The sequence below is a fragment of the Neolamprologus multifasciatus genome, chromosome 18, assembly GCF_963576455.1.
Source record: "Neolamprologus multifasciatus chromosome 18, fNeoMul1.2, whole genome shotgun sequence".
Classification (NCBI taxonomy): Eukaryota; Metazoa; Chordata; class Actinopteri; order Cichliformes; family Cichlidae; genus Neolamprologus; species Neolamprologus multifasciatus.
Window position 1 is genome coordinate 14403514 of NC_140456.1, and position 12564 is coordinate 14416077.

The 12564-nt window shown below is 37.3% G+C and overlaps 1 protein-coding gene across 2 annotated transcripts in view; it reads right to left on the reverse strand.

Moving 5' to 3' along the window:
• The window catches only part of atp6v1h (ATPase H+ transporting V1 subunit H), a 28757-nt gene extending 17000 nt beyond the window's left edge, over positions 1-11757 (reverse strand). The window contains exons 1-9 of one of the 2 annotated variants that reach the window (XM_085139462.1): positions 11632-11757; positions 10783-10936; positions 8129-8228; positions 7460-7549; positions 6609-6722; positions 5023-5127; positions 3831-3890; positions 2741-2838; positions 707-899 (exon numbers count right to left, since the gene is read on the reverse strand). In XM_085139462.1, coding sequence (XP_084995588.1) covers positions 707-899; positions 2741-2838; positions 3831-3890; positions 5023-5127; positions 6609-6722; positions 7460-7549; positions 8129-8228; positions 10783-10886 — 864 coding nt within the window. In that variant the 5' untranslated portion in view covers positions 10887-10936; positions 11632-11757. The remainder of the gene's footprint in view (positions 1-706; positions 900-2740; positions 2839-3830; positions 3891-5022; positions 5128-6608; positions 6723-7459; positions 7550-8128; positions 8229-10782; positions 10937-11631) is intronic. The other variant, XM_085139463.1, reaches the window with a different exon arrangement.
• Positions 11758-12564: the final 807 nt, after the last annotated feature.

Sequence of the window (12564 nt, forward strand, 5' to 3'; positions counted from 1 at the left end):
GCATTTATGTATCATTTATGGCCTTGCTTCTTTATAGGCAGCCCCATCTGTTGATTTAGAGTTGCCATTTTCGTTTCCTCTTCTTGTGATAAAGAGCAGAATCCAATTAGATGCAAATATGCTGTGCCAGAGTCTGAGAAAACGCATGCTCTATATCAGAATTAAAGTGCTGGTAAGAACTATGTGTTAACAAACGCTTTTCCATTTACTCATCCAACAGTTACACAGTCATGTTTCAGGCCACCTGATGAACCTGTAGTCCAGTCTTTTAGTTCTGTTTTAGGTCTCCACTGACTTGAGGAAAGTATATGTGTCTTCAGCTGCTACACACTCCACTACGCTTTCCAGCTAGTTGCTGTTTGGTGTCTATCATGTAGGCTAAAGTGCTTTGTTTTGTTTCCTGACAAACAGCAGTCAGCTGTAACAGGGTGACAAGGTGAGACGAGTGAGAATCGACCAAACAATAAAATTGGGAAAAGCTGCAGATTTATATTTCTGTTTGAGTTTGTGATCACCACAAGAGAACCCTTTCACTGTGATGCATTGTTATTTAATATATTCTAACTAATTGTAGCCTCTCCACATACTTGATAGCTCTAGGTTTTTCCCAAAACAGAGGACAAAGGAAAAAGACAAAGCACAGAGAAAATGCAGATGCAGTTGTATCAGTGGGAAACATACAGTGAGTGAAAAATTCTCCACCAACCCTGAAGGCAGCCAGAATGATTCGGGTGACCTTCTCCTTGACAGACTCCTGGAGGATGTCGGACAGGGCAGGCACTACGTTGTAACGTCTCAACTGTTCACAGAGCTGAGGACTGAAGGCCAGGAGCCAAACACAGAAGATCATCTGGTACTGGAGCTGGAAGCCACACTTGTTGCTCAGCACCGCTGTGATGCTTAAGCAGAAAAACAATATAAATAAATAAATAAAAAGTAAAATGGATCAAAAAAAGTGCTGGGAAAAAGACCAATGTTTATCACTGCTAGCTGTTTACTAATAGGAGAGCTTTCACAGCTGTGTCCCTACACGCTGCTCTTCCATTATCTGTGATGATGGCTGAGAATGAGATGTTCAGTCTTTAAATAACAGAAGAGTTGTTCTAATGGAGAGTATGGTGCTAATGATTACAAGTAGACAGCGTCTCATACATTTGCAGAAATAGCTGTAAAATGCAGAGATGTGGATCTCACAGATGTGCAATAATTATGTGACACAGATTAAGCAGTGAGGCATTAGTGAAAGATGATGGTAAATCATGCATAATTTGTACCTTAAATTTTGAAGCTTTCATGTTCTGTCTCACTCAGTTTTAGTAAGCATGAACTTGCAAAGTTCTCGATTGTTTGAATGGCAATTGTACAGCAATATTTGAGGGGGACTCTTCAGTACTTTGCTTATTTTTGGTCAGTTACAGACTAATTTGTAACAAATATGACGAATATGTTTACAAGTACATGTGAAATTGTGTGGCTCTGAATTTTGTTTTGTTTACATTTTAAGTTTCATTTATTTTCGTCAGGGCAGAGATTGCACCTTCTTGACAGCGGCACCAAAAGCTACATCAGATCTTTTTTAAACGAAATATAAACTTGGTATAGAGTCAGTAGTTAATTTTTCATGCTGCGTTGTGCTGTCTGGACTAAATTTTTCACCTTATAGTGTGTCTCTTATATAAATTAAGTCAAATGCAGATGATTAACAGTCAGGCTTTATACTACAGCCTTACTTATGTTTGGGTAAAAGGTAAGTCAGAGGTTTGCCCTACTGTGACTGGCTGTTAGGTTATTAGCTTATCCAACCATCAGACAGGCAAAGAATCCTATCAAGAGAATAATTTTACATTGAAACAGTGGATGAAGTGGATATAGAAATATAGCTGAAAAGCCAGTAAAATGACAAAATTTCATGGCTTCTGCTCCTTCAAATAGGTGAATTTTCTGCTTCACCTTTAAGTCCTTAAACTTACTTGATAGGAAGAAAAGTAGTGTGAAAACAAACAAACAATAAACCAGCTGCTGCACAACCTTTTCACATGTTTATATCATTAATTGCCTAACAGAGAAAAAGACATTTAGAAGACCAGAGAGGTTCTACTAATCGACTCAATCAGGAACCAAACCTCGATTATCGCATACAGGCAACTGAAGTGAAATGGGAAGTTCAAAAACAATTATGCCATTATAAAAAAAAATTCCCATGGTACAGAGCCTTTATCAAAATATGTCTGTGCCAACTATCCATCATCACTCAATTATTTAATTTTTAATATTTTTTAGCAACTTTAAAGAACAACCTTTTCCATAAGCTCTTAGTCTTTACAAGATATTTAAGTCTCACAGTACAGCAGAAGCAAGATGATCACTGGTGACTCAAGGAAAAGCAGAGCAGACATGTATGAATCAGGAGGATGAAAAATTAATGAAGTTAAAACCTTTTAAACAGCTGAGATTACAACTATATTTTTGAAAAGAGCAAACAAAGTTACGATGCTTTAGCAGCAGCACTGTGTCATGACATGCTGACAGAGACACTCTACAATACTACTTTACATGATGTGACTGTCACTGTCATTATTCTTCCTTTCAGTGATTCTTTTCAATCTAACTAATGTATTTACAAGAATCCTAAGCATAAGCAAACCCAGGATAAATCAGGAACTGTATTCATATTGATTCCAAGGGCTATTTCAGCAGCTTAACCAATATTTAAGTCAACCTTAATACACGCTTCACTCACCAGTTAACTCCATCAGCCTCCACCCAGGCAAACCTATACTCATTGATCCTCAGCATCAGCTGGAGGCACCCAGCCACACACTGGACATACTGAGAGCTCTGCAAAAGACAGTGGCAAACATTTACTTAAACATGAACTAAAGCCTTAGCGGTGAAACCAGGAGAAAAAAAACAACAAAATGTTAGAAAGTCAAACACATTTAGTGCAGCTCTGAAACATGAAGAAGTTGATGATCAGGGACAGCACATTGAAAAAAGAAACCCACTCCAAACTTTGCATTACAGTCACCTTTCAAACCCGAGGCATCGCACATGCAGTCTTTTCATATGAGTCCATCAACACATGCTAGATCACACACCAACAGTACAATACAGAGCAGCAGGAGGGAAAACGCTCATCACACCTAAGCAGAATAATGTAAATTGAGATTAGAGTGGAAGAAGCTGAGAGGAGAGAACTGATCACATTAATCTGTTATTTTAAAGAGGTTGGGTAGAAGCAAAGAAGTCCAGCGAGAGAAACAGGCAGCAGTGAAGAGAGAAGAGTGAAGGAGCAGGGGTTACCTGGCTGAAAATGCAGAGAAAAGATGACGATCAATTGTTAGATAGCCGTGTACATATTTCTGAGCATACTTATCAGAGTAATTATATTGTATTAAAGATATGAGATATAAAATGGTAGGATGCTGCTGCTGTGCAAAGGCTTTTTATATTTTTCCTTTTTTATTTCAATGTTCAGGGAAAGATGTTTGTCATGCGCTTTCTGTTTTAAAGAGAACTAGCTTACAGCATGCAATTTTCAATCAGACAGTTAAAAACAAACAGTGGCAGCAAACACCATGCCGTCTAAATGAAGAATTCTTTCTAAAAGCGTCTCATCAGCTGACTCATTTCTCCAACCATCTGGAATTAATAATGAAGATCTTGAATGCAGGAAGAAGATGGGGCAGAAACGGGGAGGAGAGAAAAGATGTGAAAGTCCAGTGACAGCTGACAGATGCCAGCTTGCACAAACCCAGCATTTTGGTTTCTTTAAACTCTTTGTATGGGAAGCGCCAGGATGGTTGAAGCTGCACTTCACTCATACTCACTTCACTGGGAGAAATAGTTCCTGCTCCAATGCTTGTTTCAGGACCTGTACCGTGTAGATTCTAATGAGAAATAAACAAAAGAAAGAGGTGCAAAATTGTTCAAAGGGATTCACTTCAAGCCAAGGCACAGATGCAGTGGACTCTACACGGTATGTAATTCAGGGACAGCAGGTGCTCACTGATTGGTTGCCTGGCTGCTGAGGGGGAAAGGAACATCGAATGCAATTCAGGAAGCAGTTTAAAAAACTTGCAAAGACAGAACGTGTTAAAAATAAGAACAGTCACAAAACCATGTTGTTGTCAAAAGTTGCATATCTATAAAATCTGAAGACAACTTTGGGGCTATGCTGGAAATACTGGCATACAATGGAGAAACTAGATGTCATTTTATCAGCCTACTCTTTATTGCATACATCTGCCAAAGCAACACTAGGACCTACAGAGCATCTGTCTTGTCAATGGAAAAATCTCAAGGTCTGACAAGCCTGTTCAAACCCAATATGAATACATTATATTTCAAACAAGGCTTCCACTGTGAGCTCAAAAAACAGAATAAAATGCAGACAAAATGAATAGGTGGAAATTATGAATTACTTTGGCTTTTTAGAGAGTTACACTCTGGAAAAAGGGAGTAAATTAAACCCCACAGGTGAAAGAGGAGCCCAGTGTCTCGAGAAGGTGAGAGCCAATATCTGAGATGTTAATAACCCATGAAATGATTCAGGAAAAAAAGTAGTTGGAACCATTTCATGCAGCTCCAAAAATTGATTTGAACACTAATGTTCAAACTGAACCAAATCGAAGAGTGCAAATGAAATGGATCTTTACTAACCAGCATTATGAAATGTAATTTGTGCAATGATTTAAATATGATCTTGCAATATTCATACTGAAAATGAATGTTAACGAGAATAAATGTACTGTTTTAGTCACGTTCATGGTGTTTCTTAACCTTAAACATCAAGCAACCTTACTATATACTACTACCAATACCAGCAATTATACATACACGCAACAAAGAGACAATTAACTGTACAATAGTGTAGCACAAAAATTAAATACTTAAAGGTTCTTTCTCCACAAGCAGTTAATCACAATCTATGTGACCTTAAAAACTGAAAACAGCTTTAAAACTCAGATTTAGAAACTATTTTAACATTATATTTTTTGCAAACAATTACGCTTCATTTACCTGTGAGCTGAGTTGACTCTTGATCCAGTTGAAGTAGTAGTTCAGATCACTTCCTTCCATCAGATCGCGGCCCCAGGCAGCCAGCTTAGCGATGATCCTTGCCGCCTATTAAATGAAGGAGGATATTTTACATCCATATTGTCTGCTAGCAACAGAAATTTACAGAAAATCCTCAATAAAATATAAAGTACTGACAGATCACGGTGTATGTAATGTAAAATATGCTATTTGTTATATTACTGTCATACCAATATATTTTGAGGTGTTTTTTACTTTTCAAGTATTAAGATAAAGAAGCAAAGTACTAAAGTAGCAAAATAAGCTTAATATTATCCACAGCATTCTCTATGGGAGTTTACATATTCTCTGAGTCTGCATGTTTTTCCTGTGCATACGAGTTTCCTGCAGGTACTCCAGCTTCCTCTAACAGTTCTAAGACTTATATATTAGGTTCATTGGTTACTCTAAATTGGCTGTGTCAGATGGATAGAATGCACAGAATAAAGCACTGTATGAATGTATTTTCTAAAAATGCAGTGTGTCGTCTAAAGCAAATAAGCTGTAAGAATAGAAAAGCACTATATAAATGATCATTATATGATCTGGGCATACATGATGTGCGTAAAAAGGATTGTATATTTAATTTAAATTAAATTGAAATACAGAAAGGAAGTCAGAGATAAGCAGTCCAACAGGTACATATTATATATATATATATATATATATATATATATATATATATATATATATATATATATATATATATATATATATATATATATATATATATATATATATATATATATATATATATATGATATCTATCTCCAGAGAAGATATATTTAAATATCTTCTCTGGAGACCCATTTAAGTTACTGCTTTAACACAAACTGTGAGCTATAGCCTGATGGAGTGGAAACAATCAGGCTATAGCGCTTTGGGGTCCTTAGGGACTAGTAAAGCGCTATACAAATACAGGACATTTACCATTTTAGAATGATTGAGGACACAGCTACTGACTCATAAACAATTTCAGCTTGGTAAGTGTTCTGTGATGAGACAGAAACAATTTCAGTTCTCCAATTTCCTCCTGACCAGGAGAGAAACGTCAAGCCTGTAATTTAAAAACAAGACTCAGCATGACAGTTTGATTGAGTTAAGTGCTGTGTCATAGACTTGGGGTCACATTAAGCCCACCTGCTGGATGCCATCTGGCTGGTATTCTTAATTAAGCTTTGCCCTATCATAGTACTCAGTTTGTCATTAGGTGGTCATTCTTTATTAGAAAAGGGAGGCAGTGAGAAGTCATTACATTTAATTGCCAGTTTTTAAGGAAAACGTGGAAGGTTGCTTTGTGAGGAATTATTGATGCCTTGCCATGATTAGAAACAGAGACATCTATGAAAAATGTATGGCTCTAAAAATATAATAGAATATACCAGCTAATTTAGAGTATTCTATTAAGTACACTATGATCCTGCTTTCCAAGACCACAAATGTTTTTCCGCCTGGGTCACCGTCCACTGTGTACATGTGCACAATTTACAAAAATTGTCTGGATGTGACTTGTTCTGTTTCTAACTCACCATGTGGACAGTAAAGAGATCCTGACGATTCAGCATTGGAAGGAAGTAGGACCAGGCGGTGTTTTTTGTCTTTTTGGCATAGTCGAAGAAGATGTTCACCCTCTGATGGTTCTCCTGCGAGACAATAAAAATAAAACTTAATTGGATGAGCTCTTGGGTTGTGCAAATGAATACTAAACAACTGACTGCCTGACAGACAATCTATTTTATAGGAACACAATATTTTGAAGAAAATTATCTAATGTTAATAGAAACGTGATTGTCCCGATGGCTAATGCCATTATTAAAGGTTTAATCAGTTTTCTCCAGTTATCGCTGTAGCTGCTGAGATTTTAGTATTAGACATCTATTTTCCAGAAATGCTGCAGAACCCCTGAGATTTCAATCACAACTCTCATCAGCCAAGCCTCCAAATATACCACTTGTGTGTTTAAAGATGTAAATCTCTGTTTTCGTTTTCAATAATTACTAACCCACGCTTGAGTTGATTCTATAATCCAAGCACAAGGGGGACCTTTAATAGTTTTATTTTAGCTTTTCTAGAAACTTAGCAAGGCTAAGAGTGCTTCGAAAACCTAAATCACAAGTCTGTCTATGTGAGGGTAAAGCAATGTGACCTGTGAACCATTCACACCCTCTATATAAAGAGCATGAATCTCAGTATCTTTGTCTACATATAGATAGATAGATAGATAGATAGATAGATAGATAGATAGATAAATAGATAAATAGATAGATAGATAGATAGATAGATAGATAGATAGATAGATAGATAGATAGATAGATAGATAGATAGATGGTTTGTACATGCATATTCCATTTGTCCCAGGTCAGTGGTTCTGTCTGTGTACCTGCAAGGTGTCATCAATCAGAGTCAGGATGTACTGGACCGTCTGTTCTTTGGAGATGTGAGCCATCAGGTTTAGAAAGGTCTTTGCACACTGGGCAAAAACAGAAATAAAAGCACATATGTATTTTAAAAATTCTGCACTGAACCTCTGAAGAGATTCAAGCTCAAGTAAACATAATGCAAAGCAGTGTGTCTGAAATAGATTGGTAGGAATTCAATTCACAGCAAGCTGCGATCTTACAGATAACAGAACAACACAAGCAAACACAAGAGCTTGTTAGTGGTGGACACAGGCAGAAAATATTTTTTTTTAAAAACAGGAAGTCGTCACATCAACAGTGATTAAAAAAGACATGTAACTTCAGTAAAATTGCACAACTATGAAATGCTACAAAAAAACTTTCACATCTGCCTCAAAGATTACACGGTAAATGCTAAATTAGCACAGTGTTCAGCTGTCCAACTGCTTATGGAGGGAGATGATTAATGTTCATTGTTTTGATGTAATGCCATCATTTATCTGAAATGGCATAACTAAGACTCCTCACTGTGACTGGTTTTAGCTTAATCTATAAGGCTAAAAACATCTAAAAGAGCTGGTATGAATTCCCTGAATGTTAACACTGATGAAGCACATAAAATGGACAGACAGTAGAAAAAGACTCTATACCTGATGCCCCTCATTGGTTAGAATGACTTGTTTCTGATCAGAGCTGGCCACCTCAAACTTCTTGATGAATTCACAGTCCTCTGTTGAGATCATTTGACTCCTAAAAAAATCATGACATGATTTCCACATTAATACAAAGCTAAAATTGGACAAATGCAGCACTCCTAATAATTTGCAGTCTGGCTTTTGTAGTGCTCATTCCACCGAAACAGCTCTTCTCCTTATTGTTTCTGTTATATCTGCTCCCTCTTCAGCACGTTTTGAGCACTTTTAAGGACTTTTCTTATCACTGCTACACACATATGTTTCAGTTGTATATTTCTTTTTATCCCCAAGAGGTTTCTAAGATTCAGATCACGCATGGGGGCTTAGACTCTATTAAAAGTTGGATGGCTGATAATATTCTCCAACTTAATAATAAAAAGTCCTGTTTGCGCCTCTGAGATTTGAGACTAAAGTAATGGAAATTCTAGGTCCTCTTGCTATATCTTCTATCAGGAACCTGATAACACAACCTATAACTTTTGACCCAACTTTCACTCTGGATGCTCGAATTATACCTCTGGTTTGCTCTTAGTTTTACCTGTTAAGAAATATCGCCAAAATGCCTTTATATCATCAAATCTGGACTACTGTAATCTATTATTTAATTCTAATTGTTTTATTCTAAGCACTCACATGTAAAACCATTACTGATTCCACTGCACTGGCTTCACATTAACTTTAGAGTCTACTTTAATATTCCTGCTCTGACTTTTAGAGCTCTGCATGGACAGGCAGCAGTGTACATCAATGAACGTTTACATCCATACCACCCCAGCAGGTCCCTAAGGTCATATGATCAGGGCCCGCTGGCTGTGCATCACACAAGGCTGAAAATTAAAGGAGACAAGACCTTTTGCAACAGTTGCCCCAGACTCTGGAACGTTCTCCCACTGAGCCTGAGATTTGTGGACTTTTTGTGGATTTTTTTAAGTTCTAGCATTTGTGTTTTGAAATAATTTATGATATTTATCTTGAAAGTTATATTTTAATTAGTGCTGTCAACGTTAATCTTGTTAAAATGATGTTAAGGCCATAACCACATTAACGCAGCAAATCTCCGTTATGCTAACCGCGCTAACGCGCCGACGCTGTGCAGCCCCCAGGCACGGGGCGATTGCTAACGGAGATTTGCCGTGTTAATGCGGTTATGGCGTTAACGTCATTTTAACAAGATTAACGCTGACAGCACTAATTTTAATTCTAAATACATTTTTAATTACTTGGTACTGTAATGTGTGCAATGATTTGCTACACTCAAACAAAGACACTCACTGGAGGATTGGGATTTGCTCAGTCACTAACATGATCCTTTGAAAAGCAAGGGGCAACGTAAACAATAATGTCAACTGACCACAACATACCACATTTCCTAGTCAAGACAAAGCACAGCAGGTTCTGTAATGGTAGATGTTGTAAAAACAGAACAAAACAAAACAAAAAAACCCAAAAACATGCCAATAGTGTGACCACACTTATTCAAAGCGGAATTAAATCTGAAGATTTTTTTATGAGTCACAAATCATCCCTTCTTTACTAACACATACTTGTTAAAAAAGGAAGTATCACTCAAGACAATGAATCTCAGTCCAAGAAAAGGAGCTTAGCTATTTTAGATTACAGGACGTAACCAGCACTAAGACCATTAAAGTATGCAGAAAAAAATAAATATTTATGAAGTGACAGCTCAGCTTAATAAGATTTTGACACACTAACTCTCAGGCAACATACACAACAACAACAAAAACAGAAACCTAGATTTAATTTCAGATATGTGGGGGCCACAAAGCAATATCGACAACTGGAGAAGATGAGATCAGGAAGCTAAACTTGCACGTGAAAAACCTGCAGTCTACTGATAGCTACCATGAAAGTGGGTTATTTTTCTTTCCGATTTAGAACATGGTTACCCACTGTCTCAAAGCTGAGGCAACAGGGTTCAAATTCAGTCTGGGGCCTTTCTGTGTGGAGTGAATGCTCTCCCCATCTCTGTGTGGGCTCACTCCAGGTAATCTTTCTTTCACTGTTCAAAGACACGCAGGGGGTTAGGTTACTTGGTGATTCTAAATTGTCTGTATGTGTGAATGTGATCATGAATGGTTGTCTGTCTATCTGTGTCAGCTACTGAACAGGCCAATCCCAGTGTTTGCGGGCTGCATTAACATGACATGCAAGGTTATGTCAGGTTACAACTGAATTACATTACATTTAAGGGTTTCAGAGGGGTTTACAGTTACGATGTACCCTACCTACAGCATAGATTTCCCATTAATGCAAAAAATAAAAAAAATAATAAAAAATAATTATAAACAAACAGCAAAGAAAGAAAACCTTTGGATGTGGTGACAATGAAAGAGCAGAGAAATATATGTAATTGGTGAGAACAAAATACAAGACACACCTTCCAATATAATTTAGCCCACTACAATGCAGATACCATAGCTCGAAAGAAGACACACATACAGTCAAACTAAATTATGATTTACAGTGTCTCCGAAAATCCAAATTGCATGAGATTTGTAAAAGAAGAATTCCTAACAGAACTGTTGTCCTGAATTACATTATTTTACATGTGTATATTACCATGAAGTACCGTTGTAATATGAACTTACTGAAGGTAGGACTGCCAGTTGACCTGATTGGCCCGAACCTCAGCTGCTTTTGCAGCAATGATGTTGGTTGGGACCGCAGCGTCCACAGCCCCGCGAATATCCATGTTGTATTAAATCCCTTACAGTATATGTCCGGATAGAGATCCAGCACCACCTTATGAGAAACAGATTCAAATTCAGTACAGTGACATCCTCTCCCTTTCTTACCTACAAGCTGGAAAGTTGGAGAACCAAGAACTGAAACTACAACGCCTGGGTTTATGCTGTACTTCTGTTAATACTCAGTTAAGATGCTGTAATAGCTAACAGGGCTCGATATCTGTTTATAAAGCTCTTAAGCGAGGGCGAAAGCTATTTTATAGCGTTATTCTTTCTTCATGTGTGGATATATTAAATATTTTCGTGCAGTTTTATTGTTTTAATTTAAATGGCTAAACAGAAAAACAAAATCAGCAGCTGCAGGTCAAGCTAGGCAACTAGCTTGCCCAATGTCACATCAAGTCATACATTTGTCTTCCTGAGAGCGGTGATAAAACAACTTATGACATAGCTTTTGGCAGCAAGCTGTGCCTAAACTGTAACCTAACACGGTTTGTACAAACAAATATGTCATTTATTAACGCCAAAGGCGACGCAAACATCGTTAGCTCAGAGCTAACCGATTGCAACACAAGCTAAGAATGCTAAGATAAGCTAGCTGTGCTAATATAGCTTCAAAGCAATTCTGTAAAAAGCCAACATTATAACCGCTACACCGGAAGTAAGATTCAGAAACACACTTTTTGCCCGCTAAAAACTTAATCGATGCGTCAACGAACAACAGAGTATAAACTCGGTTAAATTTCTTACCCAGCTTCTGAGCTATATGAATGAACAGCTGACTGACTACAACACAGCGTCACGATCCGTCATGTGACAGTCAGTCAGTCACATGCACGCACTTCAGTGTGCGGTCTTCAGAGCGGAAGAGGGTCAGCTTTTGTATTTTTGGATTACCACATCACCTTAGTGTAACAGTTAGGGAGAACAAGATGTAAATAAATGCCAAAATCCAAAATCCTTATTTATTCAAATTATTAACATATCAAGAAGATGCTCTATATCTGCCTAAATAAGTAAGGCACATGGTGGAAATTGGTGGCTTGTAAATACTTTATTGCCCTAGTCAGTTGATAATATTTTGTCGTGGTTGCATTTATTACATTTCAGTTGACTAATGAAATCTAATAAACACAACCAAGACAAAGTTAAAAGCTTAAATATTAACACAAGAAAGTAGAATTTATAAATATAGACTGTAACATTTAAAATATTCCAGAGGATTTGAAATGAGAAGACACCAGCCAATCAATCACAATCAGCTTTGCTTTTGGCTGATGAGGTGTTTGAACTTTGTGGATTTGTGTGGATGACAGAGAACTAAAGTCAGATGAGAGCTCACACCAAAGACGTTAGATCTGTGTTGATCCATGCATGTCTGTAATAAGCACACAAGTATGACAAATCCGAATCTTCTCAGTAAAACCCCTAATAAAAAGAGGCTGGCACCACTGTTGCCAGCAGATTGTATGTGTGCATATCAATAGCGTTAGACTTATTCTTTTAAATGTTTCTTCTACAAGGTCCATTTAACAATTTCCATTGGAATAGAATTCAACATTTACAATCACAAATGATTCCAGGTCTACCACTAGTCCCTTCACTGTCCATCTAACTCAGACACTAAGACCTCCAGGCTTAATCTGGCCTAAGCTGGTGAGACGCACTAAAGCACAGAGGAAT